Source organism: Tupaia chinensis, unplaced genomic scaffold, assembly GCF_000334495.1.
Source record: "Tupaia chinensis unplaced genomic scaffold, TupChi_1.0 Scaffold147433_1, whole genome shotgun sequence".
Taxonomy (NCBI): Eukaryota; Metazoa; Chordata; class Mammalia; order Scandentia; family Tupaiidae; genus Tupaia; species Tupaia belangeri.
This window is the reverse complement of record NW_006207284.1, coordinates 2322146-2346634: the sequence shown is the minus strand read 5'-3', so window position 1 is coordinate 2346634 and position 24489 is coordinate 2322146. Positions and strand designations below refer to the sequence as shown.

At 36.4% G+C, this 24489-nt stretch overlaps 1 protein-coding gene across 1 annotated transcript in view; it reads right to left on the bottom strand.

Moving 5' to 3' along the window:
* The window catches only part of R3HDM1 (R3H domain containing 1), a 180653-nt gene that overhangs the window by 118114 nt on the left and 38050 nt on the right, over positions 1–24489 (bottom strand). Inside the window, 8 exon segments of the mRNA XM_027768764.1 lie at positions 1364–1459; positions 1549–1657; positions 5427–5567; positions 5651–5710; positions 14594–14672; positions 15955–16069; positions 20912–21001; positions 21476–21517. Coding sequence (XP_027624565.1) covers positions 1364–1459; positions 1549–1657; positions 5427–5567; positions 5651–5710; positions 14594–14672; positions 15955–16069; positions 20912–21001; positions 21476–21517 — 732 coding nt within the window.

The following is a 24489-nucleotide window of genomic DNA, read 5'->3' as shown; positions in this document are numbered from 1 at the left end:
ACACACGCGCCTGGCTTGAGTTTAAGCCACCAGGTCTGGGACTCGAACCGTGGTCGACTACATGGGAGTCCAGCAACATAGCCATTACGCTAACTGCTGGTCCCTCTCTTTCTCTCTAGTAGTGCAGAGACCCTGGTGGCAAAAAATAAAGTGGAAAACAAGTAGTAACCTAAAAAAATTAGCTTTACGTTATAACACAACTTATTTATCAAGGAAAGTCCTCTGAAAAGTATGCTTTAGAGTATATTTTGTAGACGGTGACCAATATTTTAAAAGCTTTAAGTCTGGGGATCAGAAAATGGTGTAATGGTTACATTGCTGGACTCCCACATGACCAACCATGGTTCGAGTTCCTGACACAATGGCTTGAAACTCGTGCCAGGTGTGTGTGCGTGCCCAAACTCCTGAGACAATGGAGTAGAAGAGATTGAAATGTGGCCATTCCCGCTTAGGGGGGTGATTTCTTGCTTTCTGTTTCTCTTTTTCTATCTCTTAGGTGAGTGCCTGGCATGAGTTTAAGCCACCGAATCTGGGACTCGAACCAGAGTTGACTACATGGGAGTCCAGCGACATAGCCATTATGCCATCTGCTGGTCCCTATTATTTTTACTTTTTACATTTGCTATAGAGCACGTATACTCACCAGAAGAAACAGAGAAAGAGAGGAGAGAGAGGGAAAGTGAGAAAGTAAGAAATCAAGCCACCAGGTCTAGGACTTGAACTGTGGTTGGTCATGTAGGAGTCCAGCACCTTAACCACCATGCAATCTTCTGGCCCCAGAACTTAGTATTTCTAAAAGGTGACTTTATATGTACCAAACGTGATTAGAAATGTGATCCATGGGACCAGCGGATGGCATAATGGTTACGCTGCTAGACTCCCACATAGTCAACCGTGGTTCAAGTCCTGGACCTGGCAGCTTAAACTCATGTGTGGCACGTGTGCATGTGTGCCCAAGATTCTGAGAAGAGAATGGAGAAGGGATTGTGGCATGGCCATCCCCCCCTGCGGGGTGATTTCTTGCTCTCTGTCACTCTGTCTCTATCTAGGAACACACATACCCCATCATAAAAACCTCTCTTTCAAAAGAGTGATTCAGATTAAATGGAGACTGAGAACCTACTGTCAACAGGGATACAATTTTTTTAAAAAAAGAATTATTTATTTAATTTTAGGGAAAGAGGAAGGAGGGGGGAGAGGGAGAGAGGGAGAGATAAAGTGAGAAAGCAAGCCACCAAGTCTGGGACTTGAACCATGGTTGGCCATATGGGAGTGTCCAGCACCTTAACCACCATGCCACCTGCTGGTCCCCACAACTAGGATACATTCTAATACAAAGACCTAAATGTAAGTTACTACATACATCTTGGGAAAATATTCGGTCTCTAGCTCGCTGGTACTCTTCTTCTCGTTCTTCAATAGATTTGCTTCTTCTGTCATCCTTCAAACGTATTCTCATCTAAAGAAAAGAAATAATTTATTTGCAAAATGAACTATCTGTGTAAAAAATGCTGAGCCTATAAAAATGCCATAATTTTTCTAGATTACCTGATTATCATCTTTGTCAAAGCTAGAGTTATCTCTCTTTAGTATATATCTTTTCTGAAAGTCTTCACCTTTATCATCCTTAATATGTTCATTAAATTTCTGATCAGGTCTAAAATAAAACAAAACAAAAAACAGGTAACGTATAGTGCTTACAGAGAGTAACAATGTAACACTTTAAGAATAAAAGTAATAAAAGTAACCACTTTAGTACCATTAGTAGATACTTATGCTATCTTAGTCTTTACAATAATCATATGAGAAAAGACTAGCAATGCGTATTAGGATTAGGAGGTCATATCAAATACAGCATAGGCTCTGGAGCCAGACTGCTTGGGTTCAAATGCTGAGCTTGACCACTTTAGTTGCTTAAGCACTTGTACAAATTACTTAGCCTTTCTAGTGTCCAGTTTCCACATTTGTAAAATGGGAATTACAGTATACCCACTTCACAGGATTACTTTGAAGGTGAAATGAATTAACATATGAACAGCACTTGAAAGAGTAAATACTCAGTACAAGTTTGTCGTTATTATAAATATTATTAAGGAAACTAAGATTCAGATGGCTTAAGCAATGGTGCAAGGTCAAAGGGCAAGTGCATGATTGAGCCACAGTTGGATTCCACATCTGTCACACCCAAAGCCTTTCACATCCTCTTTGCATTGCCTCTTATAAAGGTTATGAGAAAAATCCTGGGAGAAGAAAGTACAGCACTACATCTTATGTATTACACTTGTATACCACCTAGGTTGGTGTTATACAATTGAAAGAAGTCAAATAATTTGTGGCAAATTAAAAGCGCAGAGACTACTTCAAGATTCATCCAAGTTATCAAGATTTTTAATTATAGCAGGGTACAGCTTCATCTTACATGAACTGAAACAGTTGGGAAACTGAAGTTCTTTTTTGGAGCTTAAAGTTGTAATCTAGGGTTATGATAAGAAATGGTAATAATATAGTTTTAGAGGACTGGTCTTTCTTTAATGGAAATGTTGCAAGTTCCACCGAGATCTAGAAGACAGGTACAAGGTTGTAGCCCTTGGAAAATTATAAATTATATACAATTTCACCTTCCTAAATGTACTTAGCTCCAACGAATGAACTCAATCATCACTCTTGTGACTTAATAACATTCTACCATAAAATTGACACTACTCTTGAAATATACATAGTCCAGATATGTATTATATAGTGACATAATTTATGTAACTACCCTAAGTAAACTTAGAATCCCAAAAAACCTGAATAACATTTTCAGCAGACTAAGATTAGGTATTTCATTACACACACACACAGCAACAAGTATCAGTTCTGAATACTCATTTTAACTTAGTGAACTTTGAATAAAATATATACCTTAACTATTTCCTGTCAAATGATGCAAAATAGCATTTAAATATAAGAATTATCTAGAGAAGCTGAAGAAATCTCAATTGTAAGACTTAGATGAGTGAAAAGGAGAGTAGATATTCATGTAAAGCTATGTACAGAAATAAAGGTGAAATAAAAGAGTGAAAACAGTTTTGTGACCAAAATGATGAGGAAAAAAAGACTGCTTTCTTTAGGGGTTTGAATGATTTTATACTTAGTTCTAACAATGGCAGTATATTACTTTTGTTACATGATTGCCCCTTTGTTTATGTCATCTATTTTTATAGCTGTTCAAAGTCCTATTTCTTTATTCAAGGAGTTTGTATGTGGGTAAAAGATGGCTACTTCAAAGTGAACTATGAGGTTTAACCAAGGGCCTGGCAACTTTTCTAAGAGCAGCTGGATTCCCACACCAAATAACACTGGCAGGCATTTCAGCTAACCTTAAGACTGTCTTACCTCTTTCTTTTACAGATGCCTGAATTTACTGCCCTGCAATCGCCAACTTCCCGCTCCATTGAGACACCCCAGTGGACACCGGGTTGTTGACATCCACAACACCACTGGTTCAAGGCTGGAGCGGGTAATCTCCCTATGAGGAAAAGGTAAGTTTGTTTTTATTCAATGTGGATCAGATCTCTAAGGTTTTCTGATTTACAACCTTCTTCATATCCCAGAAGATATAAAATAAGAATACAGTGTAACTTCAATGATCCGAAATGTATAGTTAAATTACTGACCCATACTTCAAGTATTTCATAGTTTGCTTAGCTAAACTTTTGATTACTTTGATTTTAAAAAAAAACCCTAAAGCTTTCTGACATTATTCAAATAACTGAGGTTACACTGTATTGAAAACCTTAGAGAGTTACCAGTCGAAATGTTAGTCAAAATGCCTGCTAATGTACATGTGCTTGGGTATCCAGCAGCTCTGAGTAATGTTGAAAGGTATTGGTTAAAGGAATTACAGTTCTATTTACCATTAGTTCTGCTCAAATCCCGCCCCCCCCCAGGTTTTTGCCATAAGGAGTGTGCTCGTGGAAGAGAGAGAGACATAAAGAGAGAAGGAAAGTGAGAAATCAACCCCCAGGGAGGATGGCCACACTGCAATCCCTTCTCCATTCTCCTCCTGGGATTTTGGGCATGTGTGCACATATGCCCAGCATGATTTCAAGCCACCAGGTCCAGGACTGAAACCCCAGTCAGCCATATGGCTCAAATCTTAATGGTCACTATCCTATTTCAGCCACGACAAAATGAATTGGGAAAAGACTAATTAATTGATAAGGATAATGCAAGACCAAGGGTCAGGCAAATGAAAATTAAGCCAATTCGCATTTTCAGGTAACATTTAAACTCTAAAGAAAGAGAATCCCTTTCCAAGTATCTATCTTCATTAATTTAATTTTAGTTGAAGGAACAATCATATAAATACTAAATATATCTATTTTGTTGACAAAATATTATTTAAAATGAAAGAAACTAATGCAGTTCCAGCAAGCAATAAGACAGCTGTAAGGGTAAAGGCCATAGTAACAGAAGGGACATAGATGAATTAAATATAACCATGCAAATGAAAGTGGTGCATAGGCAAGAACTTGGAAGAAGTCTGGCTTTGGGAAAGACAGAAAAACAATGGACTAAGAAGCGTTATTTGTTGCTGCCACAAGTGAAACTGACCAAAAAAAAAAAAAAATCATTCGATAAGCAGATCACCACCAAAGTATAAATTTTAGCTGAACTCAATTGACTGCTTTAGGATTAGCCTTACATATAGGCAGAAGAGGTAATATGTGCATATCATAACTTCGGTGCCTCTGCATTGGGCCTGCTGCTCCCAAATCTATAAATGTCTAGTTCCTCACTCTATTTCACCAACACTAGAAAGTAATTACTTCTTAAATCACAAAGTTCCTTCTTACTCTAAATTGTTTCCTCAGTAAATTATATTGCCCATGAAGGGGACACGGAGCTATGGATGATACTGTATTAACCAACAGTCTCATGCTCTTGACATTGTAGGCGAAAAGGAGCAAAAATAGAGGTTTTTGGAAAGAATGTTAACTTGATGAAAGAATAATTGTGAAGATGTCAAAGAGGAATTCTGCCTTTAAAAACAAAACAAAACAAAACAAAACAAAACAAATTTGCCTGAGGCTGACCATAGCTATCTAAATTACATTAAAAAAATAAAAATCCGTAACAGAGTGGTGGTTGTCAAGCACCACTGGTACTGTGTAATCTGTTCTTTCTTTTTGTTTTCAAATTATACACGTCAGTCCTCATTCATCTGCCTTATTTGCTTCCAGACTAGTACATTTTGTTTCTAGAGAGGACTGTTTCCAGATTATTTTTCTGGTTCCATCACGTTCAGGTTATCATGAAGCTTGACTGCTAAGACATGCGGAAGACCTAAGATGCAACATGCTGGAGGAAGATAAAGTGTTATTATATAGGTATACATATATATACATATATAACATGGACCTATACCTCTTGACACTTACATTCTTGTATTACTAGTTTTGTTTACTATGACAGACTTCCCACTCTGATCAACGTTATGGTCTAATCCAAAGTAAGCAGCTACTCTGTGCAATAGCATCCTATGGTAAGATGTCATTGGGGGGAATTTTTTACGTGGAGACCTAGAAGCAGAAGAAAAACCAATTTAGTAAGTCAGGGAGAACTGTGATGACAATTTGTTTTCTTGTTAAATGTCAGGACTTACTCATTATTACCAATGAAATCTAAAATTTCTTGTTCCAATTTCAGCAGCATCATTCTGTCCCTGAAATAAAGTATGAAGACTCTTATATGTAAAACTTAACACTGAAGTAACCACAAGTGTCAACAGGTTATGACTCATACAGCTAATATTTACCCCTAAAACCTATGCATTCAAGACTAATCACAAACTTAATGCTGGAATATTTATATGTTTTCTAAAACATAGTGTTTCAAAAGAATGAAATAATTTTTTCAGTCTATCTTTTATTTGTGGAAATTTCCCCATAAACACTAATTTAGAGAGAACAGTATAATTTCACATACCTAATACCTAACTTTAACAATTACTGACATGTGGCCATTTTAAAGTAATGTAATTTGATCTGATAATTTACTACTGTACTGGAGTTTGCTCTGTAAATAAATGGATAGTGGGCATATAAATATTTAGTTCCTCATTCAATAAAGCTGAGAGTGAGCAGGAAACAGACATCTTTAGTTGGGCCATGACTTTATTGTTATAAGGCTGAACTCCATGGAAACAGTACTCTACAGAACATGCAATGCCAGTAGCAACAAGAATACTCCTATGGGAATTAAATGCTAGAGTGCAGATGGGACTATAGTAGAGCAGTATAACTACCTTAATAACTACTCAAAAAAAGAGGGCTTTTCAATTCATTCTGTTAGTTGCTATTACTTATTTTTATGGCTTTGGGAAATTTCTCTACACAAATCAAAGTAAACCACAGACTTCTAACGAATAAAATAAATAAGGACTCTAGGGAGAAGCTGCATATACTCTTAAAGGTCACTAGGGTCCTATTTAGTGCACTTATGTTGTAACGAATTAATGGTACCATTCCCTGACGGACTTCTGTGCCCATATACGAAGAACATGGCTTACAATTTCCTTGTGCTCATGAGTAATTTCATATGCACGCAAAAAAAAAAAAAAAAGCAATTCATAGAATTTTAGAGCTAGAAGTAGCTTACTGATCTTTCAGTTATGCCTTCCAAATTTTATAGATCAAGACAACAAAGCAAAGAAGTTAAAGGTTCCCTAAATAAACACTACACAACAGATTCTTCTCAAAAAAATTTTTTTAGAGATTTTTGTCTTAGGGTGTGTGTGCTTGCTTGAGAGAGAGAGAGAAAGAGACAGTGAGAAATCACCCCTCAAACAGAATGGCCACACTGCAATCCCTTTTCCTCCATTCTCCTCCTAGGATCCATGAGTTTCAAACCACTGGGACCAGGACTCAAATTGCAGTAGGTCATGTGGGAGTCCAGCGACATAACAGCTATGCCATGTGCTGGTCCCCTTCTCAGATTTTAGTAACAGAGGTGGTAGCCCCTGTTTAGGTCACTTGAAAGTCTACACATCAGCCCTGACTTTGATCCTCCCCGACATTACAAACGAACTCTCATAAACTGAGTAAAATCTATTTCTTATTCATTCATTTAACAATCAATCAGGCATTTTTGGATTAGTTAAAAAAAAAATCAAGAGAAAAACATGCCTACTTAGTGATTTCAAACTCAAAGCTGAAAACAAGATTTCATTTTACCTCAGACTCTGGCAACGCTCATTTGTGCCCCAAATCTGATTTTCCTTTAGTATTCCTCATCTCAGTAGGTGGTACCTCCTTCTACCCAGTAAGCCAGAGAACCCATCATGCCAGAAGCTAGAGAATCTCAGGTTCATTACTGACCTTTTTCTAATTCTCCTTCTCAGTTAATCACTACTAAACATTTTATATACCTTCCATTTTTTTCACTGACACAACCCTGGATCCAAGCAATCAGGATTCCTGGCTTGACTATGAAAACAGTAGTATACCGTCTTCCCGTATCTTCCTTTATTTCTTTCCTAATTATTCTACATGCAGCATGCATTATGATTTTTGTAAAGAATTATTTTATTTAACTTTATTTATTTATTCACTTGTTTATTTCAATTTGACCAGAGAGGGACAATGAGGGAATCCAGCACCTTTAACCACCACAACACCTGCTTGCCCAATGCATGATGATTTTTTTAAGAACACATGAGTGACCACATACATCATTCTCATGCTAAAATCTGTCACGGGTTTCCCACTGTTCTTAGAACTGAACATCTGTAATGTGATCTACAAGGCAGGCACGTACTGGTCATCTACCTCAATCTGCATCTCCTGACCTTAACTCACAAAACTCTTATCTTCCTTGCTTATTTTTCTATGTGTCAAGCTCCTTTTTTCCTAGGTTCCTTGAACATGCTGCTTTCTTTGCCTTCCTCTCCTTTCCTTTCTAAGAAATAATTTTTTCATACTTTTCTTTAATAGTATTAGTCACAATCATCATATTTCATGTGCTCACCAGAGAGAAAGAGACAGGAAGCAAGAAATCACCCTCAAGGGAGATGACCATGCTGCGATCCCTTCTCCACCATTCTCTCGGGATTTTGGGCATGCGTGTGCACGTGCCTGGCATGAGTTTTAAGCTGCCAGGTCCGGGACTTGAACTGCAGTCAACTACATGGGAGTCCAGCCACATAATCATTATGACATTTGCTGGCCCATATATAGTTATATTTTATTTGTATACAAAAGGACTCAAAGAATTTATTTTGCATGGAATCAATTAATAATTTGTTTTTATCCAGCAAGTCTTTTAATATTTCAGGTTTTTACCATAGGGCACATGTGATCACAAGAGACAGAGACAGTGAGCAGGGAAGTGAGAAAACATCCCTCATAGGGGATGGCCATGCCACGATCCCTTTTCTTCCATTCACCTCTTGGGATTTTTGGGCACATGCGCACACACACATGCCTGCTGTGATTTTCAAGTTACCAGATCCAGGACTTGAACCATTGTTAACCATGTTGGAGTCCAGCACCTTAACTACCATGTCACCTGCTGGCCCCATCACTTAATTTTTTTGAGAAGATGGGGAATTTTTACTTTGTAAGATTATTTCCTACTGAAGAATTCACCTAACTACAAGACTCTCATTTAAGTTTCTGGGAACAATTTGTCTTGAGATGACATAATTTCAGTAACTTTACTAGTATATTTACTACACTGTCTTCCTGGGGAAAACTAAAGAATCTGAGGCAGGCAACTTATTTGCAGTTCATAAAACAGGAAGTATAAGATATTTTAAATGTTTTTCAGTCAATGTACTGCCACTGAAAAGAAACTTCTATTGTTTCCATGAAAGAAAACAAAATCTAACAATTTTAGCAGTCATTGATCCGATTCTACTCCCCTCCACCCCTAAACACATGGATCCACGAATTGCAGAAGATTTTCTATTATTTTCTAGGCCATTAATTGTTTAAAATCAGCTCTCCTGCTTTTAACAGAATTTGTAAGAAAAATAAACAGTGACAACTTTCTTAAGTTCTTAAGATTTATACTTTCTATCTTTTATCTCATTCTAAGCTTCCAGATTTCTAAATCTGTATTCAAAGTTGGAAGTTAATAATCCTTCACAGGAAAACTACATATAGGACTCGAAACTATGGGTCCACAAATTACTTTTCTTAAGGCATATTAATGTTTAGCACATAAAGCAAAACCATCTAGGAGTAGGTAATTATTGAAATTGCTATCATATAACCTTTCAAATGAACCAATACATGCTATTATCAAAAGAAATAATAAAAACAAGGATCTTAATCAAATTGATCAATAAACTACTACTTAAAAGAGGGGGCAAAATCTGTTACTTATCATTATTCTAGTCATTAATACCATAAATCACTTAAGAGAAAATGTAAGCAGCTGGTATACCAATAGTGAGTAACAAAAGCAGAAAACAGTGCTTCCATTAGACCACCCTCACCAATGATTCATATTCCATTGGTCAAATCTCTGCAACAGGTAAGATATAAAATGACTGAAATATTATCATTAATATATGGGATTTTTAGAAGATATTTGAAACACAGAACATGATGTTCTTTAGAGCAAAAAGTTACTTTTAAAATATCCATTCTCAGGATTAATCCATGGGGTTGCTTCCCCACATTAGTTATATAATAATAGTTATATATATTATCTGTCTCTCTCTCCTATATACGAAACGTATGCAACATGGCTGTAAAATCAACACGAAGAGGTATAAAATGACACCAATGACTGTATGCTTTATCAAGGACAGCTTAAGATCTCTACATTCTGGGGATGGCAGGTGGCATGGTGGTTAAGGGCGCTGGACTCCCACATGGCTGACTGCAGTTCAAGTCCCAGACCTGGCGGCTTGCTTTCTCACTCCCTACCCCCTCCTCTTGTTCTATCCCTCTCTGGTCAAATTAAAAAATAAGTGAATAAGTAAATAAAGATAAATAAAAATAATTTAAAAAAAGACTTCTATGTTCTAATTCAGTATAGACTGTACTTAGTACAGGTAGCTTATTACATAATATCTGAAATTAAGTGTATTTACTGGCAAAGGAACTAGATCAAGAAGACAGGAGGAGCTTAAGGCACATGTGCTCACTAGAAAAAGAGATAGCATAAGAAAGCACTCCTCAGAGGGCATGACAACACTGCAATCCCTTCTCCTCTCCTCCCTGGGTTTTGGGCATGTACACACACGCGCCTGGTGTGGTTTTCAAGCTGCTTGTTTGGGACTTGAACTATGTAGTTGGCCATGTGGAATCCAGCTGGCTTAATTAACCACCATGTACCTGGCTGGCCCTTATCCTGTAAACTTTATTGGAAATTTGCCATATTTATTTCTAATCATATCATGTATATATCTAGTGATTAGTCATTTGCTTCACTTAGAGAATACCAAGCCATTTATTTAGTAAACCCTAGTTCTAATAAGATTAAACATTAGCTTCAATTTCCTGAACTCACATTGACATTAGTAGTAACTTATGCATTAAACATTACACAAATTATCCACCCACATATTTACTCAAATAAAAATGTATATACAGAAGGAATAAAGTAGATGGGAACAGCAGTTAGTGTAATGGCTATGTTGCTGGACTCCCATGTGAACAGCAGTTAGTGTAATGGCTATATTGCTGGACTCCCATGTAGTCGACCACGGTTCGCATTCCGGACCTGGTGGCTTAAAAGACTCATGCTGGGCGTGTGTGCATGCGTGCCCAAGATCCCGAGAGGAGAATGGAGGAGAAGGGACTGCGGCGTGGCCATCCCCCCTTGGGGGGTGATTTCTCACTTTCTGTCTCTCTCTGTCTGTCTGGCGAGCGCACATGCCCTATAGCGAAAACCTCTCCAAAAAAAAATAAAAAAGGAATAAAGTAGATACATGTAACAATATGGATGAACCGTGAAAACATTTTTAAAAAAAGATTTTAAGTTTATTTATTTTAATTAGAGAGGGGGGGGTGGGGGGGGGGGAGAAAATGAGAAAGAAAGAAACTAGGTCCAGGACTTGAACCTCTGTCAGCCATGTGGGAGTCCAGTGACCTTAAACACCATGACACCTGCTGGCCCCTTGGACCTTGAAAACTTAGGTCTAAGTAAATAAATGCCAGCCATGAGAGACTATATATTATATATTTTCACTCATATGAGATGTCCAGAACAAGGATCTATAGAAACAGAAAATAGACTAGAGATGGGGATTATCTATTATTTTTTAAATTGGCATAGGAGCAGCTAAAGAGCATGGAGTTTCTTTTTGGGGTGACACAAAAGTTTTAAAACTGTCTTGATTTTATTGACAGTAGCACATATCTATGAATATACATGCATATAAATGTACTTGTGGCACTAGCAGATGGCCTAATGGTTACATTGCTGGACTCCTACATGGTCAATAGCACTTCAAGTCTCAGACCTGGTGGCTTATAACTCACACCAGGTACTTGTGTGTGCGTGCTCAAAATCTTGAGAGGAGAATGGAGGAAAAGGGACTGTGATGGGGCCATTCCCCTCAGGTGGTGATTTCTCACTTCATGTCTCTGTGTCTCTCTGGTGAGCACACAGGCACTATAACAAAAATCTCTCTTAAGAAAAAAACGTACATGCAGATAATTTAAAAACTTTTGCATCCATAGAGGAACACAGAACTGCATAATAGAAAAATAATTTGAAAAGCAATGAAAATTTCCGCCAGCTAAAGATACTATTTTGGTATAGTAACACAGTATTTCCTACCTTCCCACTTATTCCTCAGCCTATTAAGTTGGGGTTTCCAAAATCCTACTGCAAATGAATTGAGTCATTAAAGCAACAACAATGTCCTAATTTGATGAATTCTATTTGGTAGTTCTAATTTCATTTCCCTCTATTATTATTTTATCTTCCTTGAAACTGTTCCACTTTGGGCGACTTCTATGACAAATATTCTTATGATTTGTCTGTTATTTTTAGGACTCAAGTCTTTACCGTCTCATCAAACTTTTAAGTATGTCTTTCGGTAGAATTTTGTCCTTGTCATTTAATTCATCTCTCCGGCACTCCTACCCATCACATACTTCATCGGCACTGATGACTCCTGACTTTGTAACTCCAGCCTGGCTCATTTACTTCAAAATCAAAGCCTTTCAACTACCCAGACTTCATCTTCTAGCTCTTTGTTGGACACCTCATGTGTCACATGTGTAACAATGCACATCCCATTCCATTCATTCTTGTCCCTTATTCATCTTCTGTCAATGGGACCAGAAACCTAGCAGCCTTTCTGTTCTACTCTTGTCCTATCTCCCTTTCATATACAAATAAACAGTAAGTCCTACTATGGAACTTCCTAAATATTTCTTAAATGTCCTTTCCTCTCTATTCTTCTCTAGTTTCCTAACCACCCTCCTAGCTTAAGAGTCTTTTCTAGAAATAATCTTTCAAAAAAAACCAAAACAAAACCAATATCTATACCCAACAAACACTCCAAATTGATTATGGCATTAATGTACTGGAAATCCTATAATATATAAAATCCTATAACTATACGTCAACTTAGTATGCCATACTCTGCATTTCTCAACTGGTGCACTACAGGCATTACAAGTAAAACAATTTTTCATTGCTCGTTGCCTTACAAGTTTTTTCAGCATTTCTGGTTTCCTGGTATTCTGCCGTTACTTAGGATGATCAAAAAGGTCCCCACAGGAAACCAGCAGTTAGCGTAATGGCTATGTCGCTGGACTCCCACATAGTTGACCGCGGTTTGCGTCCCGGACCCGGTGGCTTAAAACTCACACCGGGTGCGTGTGTGTGCATGCCCAAGATCCCGAGAGAAAAATGGAGGAGAAGGGATTGCGGTGTGACTATCCCCCCTGGGGGTGATTTCTCGCTTTCTATCTCTCTGTCTCTCTCTGTCTGGTGAGCGCACGCACCCTATAGCGAAAACCTCTTCAAAAAAAAAAAAAAAGGCCCCCACACATTTCCTCACATATTTTGTGGATGGCCTTTTTGTGTGGGTCACTGACCTCAGAGGGGTTGATGATCTGCCCCAAATTAAAAACTACTCATCTAGTACCCTGGCAATGCCCCAGGGCGCTGATGTTAATCTAGGCTGAAGATATAAACTGTGTTTCTTACCATCCCTATCACTTTCTAAAATCATTGGCCGCATGCCACCCTGCTTGAGCAAGGGGACACAATGTTGTTTCTCATTGGATATAGCACATGCCTCTCAAACTACTGTGCCTTGGCAAATGCTCTTGTCTCTATTATTTCTAATTTGAATGGCATTCCCATGTTTCTCTGTAAGATAGCTCCCATTTAAAGCACTCTGAATTCAAGATTCAGCTCAAGTACTATCTTGTCAGTAAAGTCAAAGCTGGGACTCCCTAACTGGTTTTCATACTACCTTAAAAAAACCTGTTTCACAACATCTGGTCTACTTTATTTATGTGTCTTTTTCGAGCACAGAGACATGAATAATTTAGGGTATGAGATTATGTCTTGTTCACCTTATATCTACAATGTTCAGCAAAATGCTTGTCATGTTTAGATGCTCAATAAATGCCTGTTCAATAGGCTGATAAATACAATTTTTTGTAAAGCTACTAACGAATAAACTTGAACTGGAAAAAGAATCAGCTATATGGAGCCACCTATCCTTTCTCTCACTCCATACCTACAATCTTTCAGCTCTTATTAAAAGGGCACCTCTTCTCATTTTGGTGGGTTTCCTTGTGGGACACTAAATGCAAAATAGGAAATAAAGGTAGTACCGATAAATCTTCAATGAAAACCAAGGTTATCTTGAAGCAAGATCAGACATGAAAGAAGTCTCAGTGAGACTAAAGAGTGCTGTTCACGTTATCTTCCATGTACCCATACATGGTGACATGATACTATTTTACTTCAATGTACATGAAATAACTACCACTCTGGGAAGCTAACATCTAAAGGAGGGGTTCTTAACCATGATATCTTTTACTTATGAATGCGTTGTTCAAATATTTTACAGATAGTCTTCAGGTGACTAAAACAATGAAAAACTACTCACCTAGTACCCTGGTAAAACAGAAGATTTCATAGTTAAAAAAGTGACTCAACTAAGCATCTCAAACATCTTTGGGTTGACGGTTTAAAATCTTAGCAAGAAGGAAATACATCTCTGCATTTAAGTTCAAAACCTCATTATAAATGAATACGCTGAATCTGTACTTGCTTTAGTGCATTATGTTCAGGTATGCATTTTCTTTTCTCTTTTCATTAATAATTCTATCTCAACCAGGAGTTTAAATACGTTGGTGATTCTGTATGTCCTAAAAACTCCTATAGAGAGTATGAACAATTTTTACACTGTGGTGACATGCCTGTTTCAAAAAGATACTTATTTATATATGTTCATAAAGTAGACCAACAATACCTCAGTCCTAAGAAACTAAAATGTTTCTGGTGTGCATCAACAAAACGGAATCTTATTCTAATATTCTAACTCAATAATTAAAGCATATATAACAAAATTATGGTACTCTAGAAGCAATGTAAACCTTATAAATTTAATTTTTACCTGGGATTGTTTTTTAATGTATTTACTAAAAATTCATGTAGATCTATGCCAGTTGAATCAGTATATTCTTGACTGGAATCTAAAAAACAATAATACAAAAACCCTGTATAAAGTTGTTTGAAAACATATCCTCTTCTCTTTTACATATGATATATATTTAAAACAAAACAGATGCCTATATTGAAAAAAACTGATCAAGTAGGAAAAGGGTTGATAAACTCGGATAACTACAATCTTCCTATTCCTCCATAGAGTGCATGACATGAGTTTATGTATATGCACATTCTTGAAAAAATTAATCTCTCACATGTGCCAGTTTTACTGATTCTTTGAAGATCCTTTTCTACTTACCATATCCTTATGTTCAAAAATGCTTCCTTAGATGAAAAATTGAAATGATTTAAAAAATTATATTTATAGCAAATTAAGATGGCTAGTTCACTTATCAGCACAAGTGGAGGCAGTTATCTGGAGGTGGATAGCAATTCTGAAAGAATAGTTTACTTATTTAGATTTTTATCAGGTCTATTACCAAAGCTTTTAAAATATTTTTCAAATACTGATGTTTATTTCTTCCCTTTAAATGTAATATCCTTATGCTGTTTATAACATTGCTCAATATAACAGGATTTATAAATGTAAGACATTTATATTGACCTGTAATGCAAGATGATGGTAAAGACCCTCAAAACTTATTATGAAAGATAAACATCCTGGGTTTCCAAGATTTTTCTTAATGGATATACTGAACATTATAGCATCAACTCTTTGTACCATATGGTAAAAAAGTAATATTATTTTAGTGTAATCAATAAACAAATGATAGTTATTCCTATATTTCAATATGGGAGACACACTAGTTAGAGAGTATGATGGTTATCTTCCTCATTGACTCTGGTATATGTCCTAGTTTTTGACTGAAAAATCTTACCAATGTACGGCATTTGTTATACTGATTTTGCCCAGATAAGTAAATACACGTCGTTGTTCCAGTCTGTTCTGTGTCTTTTCTTTAGTTGCCAGAGAGTATATGCGTTTTCCAAAGAGACGGAAAAGGAGAAAGGATCCCCTAATGGGGTATGGTCATGCCACATCCCTTCTCCTCCATTTCTCCATCCTTCGGGATTTTGTGTATGACATACATGTGCCTATGTGTTTTTTAAGCTACCGAGGTCAGAATTCAAATTACAGTTGGCTATGTGAAATTTGGCTTCCATAACCACTAGGCCTGTTCTGTTCTGTGTCATTTCTATTTAATACAGATGCATCTACTATATATAATTATTTGAAGAGTAAAGGAGGAATTATTGACTATGAAACTAAAATTTTGTTTAAAAAAATCACAAAAATAAATTGCAAACCTCTTGATAACATTTTTCTGGGTAACTTATCAGTGGCCTTTTCTTTTTCTGCTTCATCTTTTGAGGGCTTCTCCTCTTTTTCAAATGATTGTGTTAACTGGATCTGAATTTTCTCCTGTTGGAAAGTAAAATCAGTTATTCAATGAAAGTACAGAGTGATTCATTTGATACCACACATTTACACTTTTTGAGTAAAGCAAAATTTTACACAGAAAAAAAAAAAGATTTTTATTTTACGTGAGAGTCTCCAAACTAGTACACAAAAATATTTTACCATTTGTATCAAAGACTTGATAGAAAATACTAAAATGAATGTTTTGAGTTGAATACGTAAATTAAAACACATTTGCAAAATTATTTCAGAGAAAATAAATGTTTCCTACATAGTTTAAGTGTATCTACTTGTAAAATTCCTCAAAAGTCAGAACTGAGGTCTTCTTAACCACTTTTTATAATGGGGTTGCCACATAACAGTGTAACAATGATCATAAATCATGACAATAGGAACATATCATCATCAGGTCAAGAATTAGTACAAATTAGGTTTTTGAGTATTCATTATATTGTATACTTTTTTAGCCTCCTATTGTATCAAGTTGTAAGTATAAAAATTCCCAAAACCAAAGGCACATACATGACTGAATATATCTTTTTTGAGATTTATGTGTCAGTGTTCCTCCTTTAATCACTACAAAGATATTTTAGAAAGATTTCAAATGAGAGTGCATTCCCTCCTGATATGTAATAGTTAACTGTAAAGTAAATATATTGTGTCTGGTTGATATGGACAACTAATTCTATATTTTATTTGAAAAACAATGTCAATTACAATGTAATTTCAGCACACACAGGTTTTAATGAAAAATAATTCATCTAGGCATGCTTTAAGATTTAGTGAATTAATCAATTTTTAGTTTGACCAGAGACAGAGAGAAAGAGAGAGGGAGAGAGAACCACCAGTTCTGGGACTTGAACCTTGGTTGGCCATGTGGGAGTCCAGCGCCTTACCCGCGATGCTGCCTGCTGGCCCGGATTCATACAGTTTTTTTTTTTTAAGAATTATTTAATTTTATTTATTCATTCATTTATTTTAATTTGACCGAAGAGAAATACAGAAAAAGAGAGAGAGAAAGTGAGAAAGTAAGCCACCAGGTTCAGAACTCACACCGAGGTCGGCCATATGGGAGTATCTAGTGCCTTAACCACCATGCCACCTGCTGGCTCCACTGATTCATATAATTTTAAAAATCAAAAGTCATGTAGTTCTATGTATTTACACAAAGTAATTGAGAACGCTAGACTAAATCACAGACCACTTCTACTAAAGACCAAGGCAGAATCTATGCTGTTCTTCAGTGATGGAAAGATTGTACAATGACTGGGAGATAGTGGTGGTGGTGGTAGGGAAAACAATAATTCAGTATCAAAGGGGATATTCATTTTTAGAATTCTCAAACTTGTAGCTGAAAGGATTTCTACTAAATGTCTTTATTTTTCCACATAACTCTTCCAAAATAATCTTCAGCAGAATGTCAATCAAATAATTTTTAATCCCAGTAAGGACTGCTACTTGCTATTTCCATTTCTTTTCAATTCTTCTCGATCCATCTCAGTTCAAATTTGTGCTCAGAAATATAGGGCAAGTGGTAAGCTCCGGTAATTTTTCTGAAGGATGATGAACATCTACTTTGTTCTCTGTCTTGTTTATCAAATAAAAATACCATCAAATTCATGAACCAGCAAGTCATTTTTCTCATTGTGATTAATTTTCTAACACATTTTCCTTATTTTTTTTATAACTTTAAAACAGATATTTAGTAATGAATCTCAGAACTATTTTTCAGTAGTAGAATATTTATAAGTTTTCCTGACTTCTAGCTTCATATTCTTGTTACCCAAGGGTAACTACATTTTAATTATATGTAATTAAGCTATTTTATCAAGATGAATTTTAGGCCTTCTCTGTATTTACAGATTTTAGGTCTTCTCTTCAGTTGGTGCTGTTTTCAGTGGTGAATTAACAAGACATTATGGATACTAAAGTTCTTATACACAAACTCTTCAGACTATAAATAACGAGAATGATGGAAACATCTCCGTAGGAAGCTATAATTCCCTTACTCTTCACTCTGTCATTGAATCTGTTATTGAGGTCACTTCCCGCTCCTAAGATCTCATCAGACACAGGTGATATCTCTGTTTTAATTGCCTCTCAACCTTTCGAATAATGAGTTTTATTCCAGATTAATTCCTTAAAAATCACATTCTGTGTCAAGCAAATTAGTTGGAAAGCGTCTCTACCGTCATGCATTAGATAGATAATAGAACATTTCATGAGAAATAATTTATTTTCCAATTCCCATTCAGGTGCAATTTAGTTAACTCAGGATTTGAAAAGACTTTCCACTAAAAGAATTATCTTTTATTCAGAAGATGTATTAATAGGTTATTATCCTCCCCCACCCAAAATTATTGCCATCAAAGAGAAATGGAGAAAAAAAAAAGAGAGAAATGGAGAAAGAAGGTATTAAATGGAATAACTGAATTTAATGACTGCCTTATTTGTTATCTGTATAACTCATCTTTTTGAACTGTAGACACACAAGGAATAATTTATGACCAATAAGGTATATATTAATATATAACATGTTCCTGATGTTAATTTTTTTCTCGTATAAATTTTCACTAGCAAATTTATGTAGTAGCATAGAATTTTTCCACAAGATTTTCACATAAGGTAAAATGCACTGAAGAAACAAAATGAAACAAAGATCATGTTATAGCCTTTCTCAAAAAAAAAAAAAAGTACTTTTTCTGCATTAACAGACTTACCAATACCTCATTTCCTCAATCTCCATTGACTATTATGTCATGAGGCTAAGATGATAAAACATTTCCATCAACAGAATGAAGAAATTAATTTTCAAAAAATACTGTAGTGGCCAAGTGCTTCGCCTAAAGAGGTACATTCTACTCCCACTGTACAAAGGACTTTCAGAAACTGTTGTTTCATGGACAATTTTACTATTTTTCTCAGAACGTATCAGAACTCTTCAGCCTTATCAACAACCATGCAAAAACTAAAGGTTAATATTTGAAAATGTTCTCAAGGCAATCATACTTAATAACATATTTTTACTATATTTCCACTTTTTTGCTAGAAAGCCTATTTTATTGCTAATATGCATCTATGTTAGTGAATAAATACACACAGCCACCTACTGTGTAGGAATAATAAAAACTTACTGGATTTTTGACAACTGAACAAATGTCAAAGGGAATAGTTATTTTGGTGGAGGAGAAGTTTTTTTTTTTTTTGCTATAGGACACATGCGCTCATCATAAAGAGAAATACAGGAAGTGAGAAATCACCCCCCAGGGGGTATGGTCACACAACAATCCCTTCTCCTCTCCGGATCTTGGGCACACACGCACACGCACCCAACATGAGTTTAAGCCACCGAGTCTGGAATTCAAACCACAGTCGACTACATGAGAGTCCAGTGATGTAGACATTATGCCATCTGCTGGTCCTGGATTTAAGTACTCTTCACTGATAACAAATTAACTATCCTAAAACCTTTTCCTTATATTTTAGCAAAAAAGGAGTATACTGTTTTCTTTTCATTTTTTTTTTTTTTTGAGAGGTTTTTGTTACAGGGCACGTGTGCTTGCCAGACAGGCAGAGAGATAGAAAACGAGAAATCACCTCCCAGGGGGGATGACCACCTCGCAATCCCTTTCTCCTCCATTTTCCTCTCGGGATCTTGGGCACGCACGCACACATGCCCAGTGTGAGTTTAAGCCACTGGGTCTGGGACTCGAACTGCAGTCGACTACGTGGGAGTCCAGCGACATAGCCATTACGCTAACTGCTGGTCCCATGTTTTCTAAAAAAAAAAAGGGCATATTCTACATATGTTACAATTATCTTCAGTATCTACAGCATGCTTTTGAGAACATCATCTAAAAAATGAGAAGTGTAAATTTTTGCCTGAATCACCAAGCGTACAATCGATACACATATATGTATGTATGTGTGTGTGTATATATATATATATATATATGTGTGTGTGTATGTGTATATATATATATAAAATGTACAAATCATGGCCTTTTCTTTTTTTAAAAATTATTTATGGCTTCTTCAGTAACCACTAAGATGCCTCAATTCTTTTCATAATAACTTTTGAGATCAAGGAGAATTTCAGCTAGCTTAGACTGTTATAAAACACAACAAGCATTAACAAAGTTATCACACTGATAAAACATCTGGAAGAAGGGGCCCAAAATAATATGCATGAATGTATAAATGTAACATGAGACAAAGATCATTCCATAGCCATGATTAACAGAAAAGTCAAATCACATAGATAGCATTTAAAAAGATATAAGAGGCAAAAAATATTTTGTTTGCTTTAATTTCACTGTTCTGAATTGTACAATAGACAGAAAAGGAGTTAGAATAGACAGTTATTAAAGAATCAAGCTAATATGCACACTGGCTTCACCAGGCATTCAGGTTATGCAAAATATGGTATCAAGCAGAAGTCTTGAGCAGTCTCTTACACAAGCAGTTAAGTATTAAACAAATTTCTAAAAGCCACAACTAAGAGAGTACATTTCATCACAATTGTATTCACTGGATGCACTACTCCAACATTTTGTAACTTATCAATAATAATTTATAACTCTCTTAAAATCACTTTCCCAGTTAATTTTATTATCTCCAAGTTTTTCAAGAAGAGAAATCATTGCTCTAAGACCTAGACTGAAGCAAACTTTTCCAACTTTTCATAGCTTTGCCTTCAGTGGCAAGTATTATCAAATTAGTTTCACTTTGCTAAAATAAAATATGACACACATACTGATACCACTCTTATTTAACCTCATAAAAATTTCTCCATTTCTGCCATTTCTTTGAATAACAAATGTTTGGTTTTGTTTTGCTCTTTACCTGGTTCTCCTGTGATATCTCTGCTGCGGGGGGTGGTGGAGATTCTTCACATACTGCAAGGCTCCGAACTAGCTTTAACTTTGAGCTTGACTAAAGAGAAGTATTTAAAATTAACACTACATTTCACAAATCTAGGGCATATGCAAAAGCCCCCTAGGGAGAGTTTCTTTATAAATAGATTCTGCCATGTATAAAAGTGGATGGAATGTGCAAGTTAAATGTATCTTTAAACAACCAGTAAAGCTCGTTGTTAAGAGGGAAAACAAATAGTTGCAGTTTTGAAAATTATAGCAATAGCAAGAATGGGAACAACTTCAATTTCAAAACCCAAAAATGGTGAGAAAGCAATTTTCTCTATAGATAAAGAACCATCAAAGATTTAAACAAAGCAATGCACGAAAGCGAGTAGGCAACACAAAAACCCCAAATAAAATAAAATAAGCTTTCTGCCCAAAACAAAATATGAAAAAAACTAAACTGAATGTAGTGCTATATGAAAACAAGGATTCATCAAGCATGAAGGAAGGCCTTTGGCATGCCAGCACACCAAAATATTTACAATACCTTAGACCTTTTTCCTGTCTGTCCAAATGACTGCAATGGCCGCTGAATATACAACAAGAAAGATGTGAATTAAATTTCATATCGAAATAGAAAATTTGTTTCTTAGTTCATAAATCTAAACCACAGAAAAACTGTGTAGAAAGTACAGAAAATGAGGAAATGAAAGTTAGTTTCGCTAAGCGCATTGATTCCTCCCAGGAGCGCCTTTCCAGAAGGTCCTCTAAAATCCTTCTGTGGGTTGGCATTTTTTTTTGGGGGGGGGGAGGAGGTTTTTGCTGTAGGGCACGTGCGCTCACTCGCCAGAAAGATACAAAGAGACACAGAGAGAGAGATAGAGAGACAGAAAGCTAGAAATCATCCCCCAGGGGGATGGCCATGCCACAATCCCTTCTCCTCTTGGAATCTTGGGCACGCATGCACACGCGCCCGGCATGAGTTTAAGCCACTGGGTCTGGGACTCGAACCATGGTTGGCTACATGGGAGTCCAGCAACATAGCCATTATGCTAACTGCTGGTCCCAGTTGGCATTTTCCTGTAAGTCAACAGTCACAATTTCTGTGTTAATTAAGCTCCATGGAACTTACAATGTGACTTCTTAGTAGAAAAACATAATACACTTTTCTATTACTTTATAATATATTACACTTTAGCCAATGTTAGGGGAAAACTGGTTTTTAAAACTCAGTGGTTTTAAATAGCCAAACTCAGAAAAAGTCCCAAACTAGTTTAAGAGTATATTTCAACAGAGGCTGAATCAGAATCCGACCACACATCTACCAAGCCTTTTCAGCAATGTAAGAAGTATGCCTCTAGTTATCAGTGCAGAATCTCATCCATCAGGGCTGGAGTAAGGCAACAAAGCAGGAAAGAACAGGGGGCAGACTTTCAACACAGATGTTCAAGCATGACCGGACTAAACATCCGTCACGAGGAATCCGCATCCGTGAATTAGGGCTGGATAAGAGCATCTCCTGCCCTCTTCCCTCTTGCCTCCTTCCAACCTAATCTCAAACAGGACAGGGTCCAGGTATCTATCATTTATACTCATTAATACCAGGGCGCTAATTTGGTACCAAAAATAAAACAGATACAAAGTCCTTAATACACAGACTACTATGCTTCATGTAAAAATGAAGAAAAACTCCATCATTTTATCCTAGTAGCCAAAAAAAAGCTTCTTTGTAGAGCCAATGATAAGAGTCTATTGCAACATTTTGAGCCCAAATTTCTCAAAGATAAGAACCATTATATTCTTGGGATTTTGTTTTTGGATTACATAAACTGCAAGTTAACAATAACAGCAACAAAAGGAAATCAGGAAAAAAATAAAGAAAAATGGCTTTGTAAGAAAATGACTTATGTATATGCATGTGTACATGGCAGTGCTGAGAGGGTTCCTGCATGTAAGTGGTCTTTTCTCTCTGTGTCCTAATTGTCAAAAGGGTTTCTAATTGTCTGCATCTTCCATCTAAAAGCAGAAGTTAGGGACCAGCAGTTGGCGTAATGGCTATGTCGCTGGACTCCCAACTAGTCGACCGCGGTTCGCGTCCCGGACCTGGTGGCTTAAAACTCATGCTGGGCGCGTGTGCACGCGTGTGTGCCCAAGATCGCAAGAGAACGAAGGACAAGGGATTGCAGCATGGCTATCCCCCCTGGGGGGGTGACTTCTCGATTTCTATCTCTCTGTCTCTGTCTGGTGAGCGCACACGCCCTGTAGCAAAAAAATTAAATAAATAAATAAATAAAAGTCATGATACATCTTTGCATAGGGAAAACCTCTCCAAAAAAAGGTAGAAGTTAAAGAAGTTAAGTTACCATAGAGTTAGGGCTTACAGAAAAAAACCAGGAAAAAAGCAACTGATGAATACTTGCAAAATGCACTTGCCTACAGTTCTGAGGCAGCAGAAGGGAAAGTAATTTGGGATTGCTCCTGTTCTCTGCTTTACTTCCTTTGATTTTTAAATGCCACTGATACAGTATCTTCTACTACAAATGTCCAAAATAAGAGATGATTAATTTAGGAGAGTAAATGCTGAATTCATATGCAGAAGTGATGGATCTAAATTTTCTGATTTTGCTTAAGTAAAGGATTATTTGTGTAAAAGTTCATACTATCTGTACTAATTCACAGGGTTCTTTATAAAAATATTCAGTGAGCAGGTAGATTAAAAATAAGCTCTGTGGGCCTGGTAGGTGGTCAAGGTGTTGGACTCCCACATGGTCAACTGTGGTTCAAGTCCCAGACCTGGTGGTTTGCTTCTTCACTTTCCCTCTTTCTCTGGTCAAATTAAAATAAAATGAAATAAATAATTCCTAAAAATAAAAAAAAAAAACCCCTAAGCTTTATAAATGTAATAGAGACTGAATGTTAGGAACCTACCATGGTTCTGTTTTAGAATATTGCTTTATAATAGTCATAATTCATATGTGAATTAATGATCTAAATTTTAATTTATAAGAAGGCTTTGATGAAGTTGAGAAAGATGAGGAAAGACACAAAGAGATAAAACTATCTTAATTTGATTTCACTTAATATGTCCTGAATTCCTGTCATTCACATCACTATGCTCGGCACTGGAGCAATGAAGAGGAATAAGGCACAGTTCCTGACCTCAAGGACCTCGCAGTTTAGAATCAGAATTACTAAGAGCCAAATAGAACCCAAGAACTTCAGAATCTTAGTACACTGTAGTTTTACATTACAGTTATAAAACAACAACAACAAAACAGAAAAAAATCTTTTCGTGGTAGATTAAATACTGATTATATTCGACAGAATTCTAATGGTAGCCCCTAAATCTCTATCTGCTGATTTAATCAAACACAAATATAGGTATTGCTATGAAGAGATTTTGCATGTGTAACTGAGCCCCAAATCAGTCGATCACAAGTTTGGGTATGGGTCTTACCCAATCAAGTGAGCCCTTTAAAAGCTGAAAGTTTTCTCTGATGAAGAGTAACAGGGCAAGTCGGAAAGATTCAAAGTGTAAAAAGGACTCAATACACCACTGCT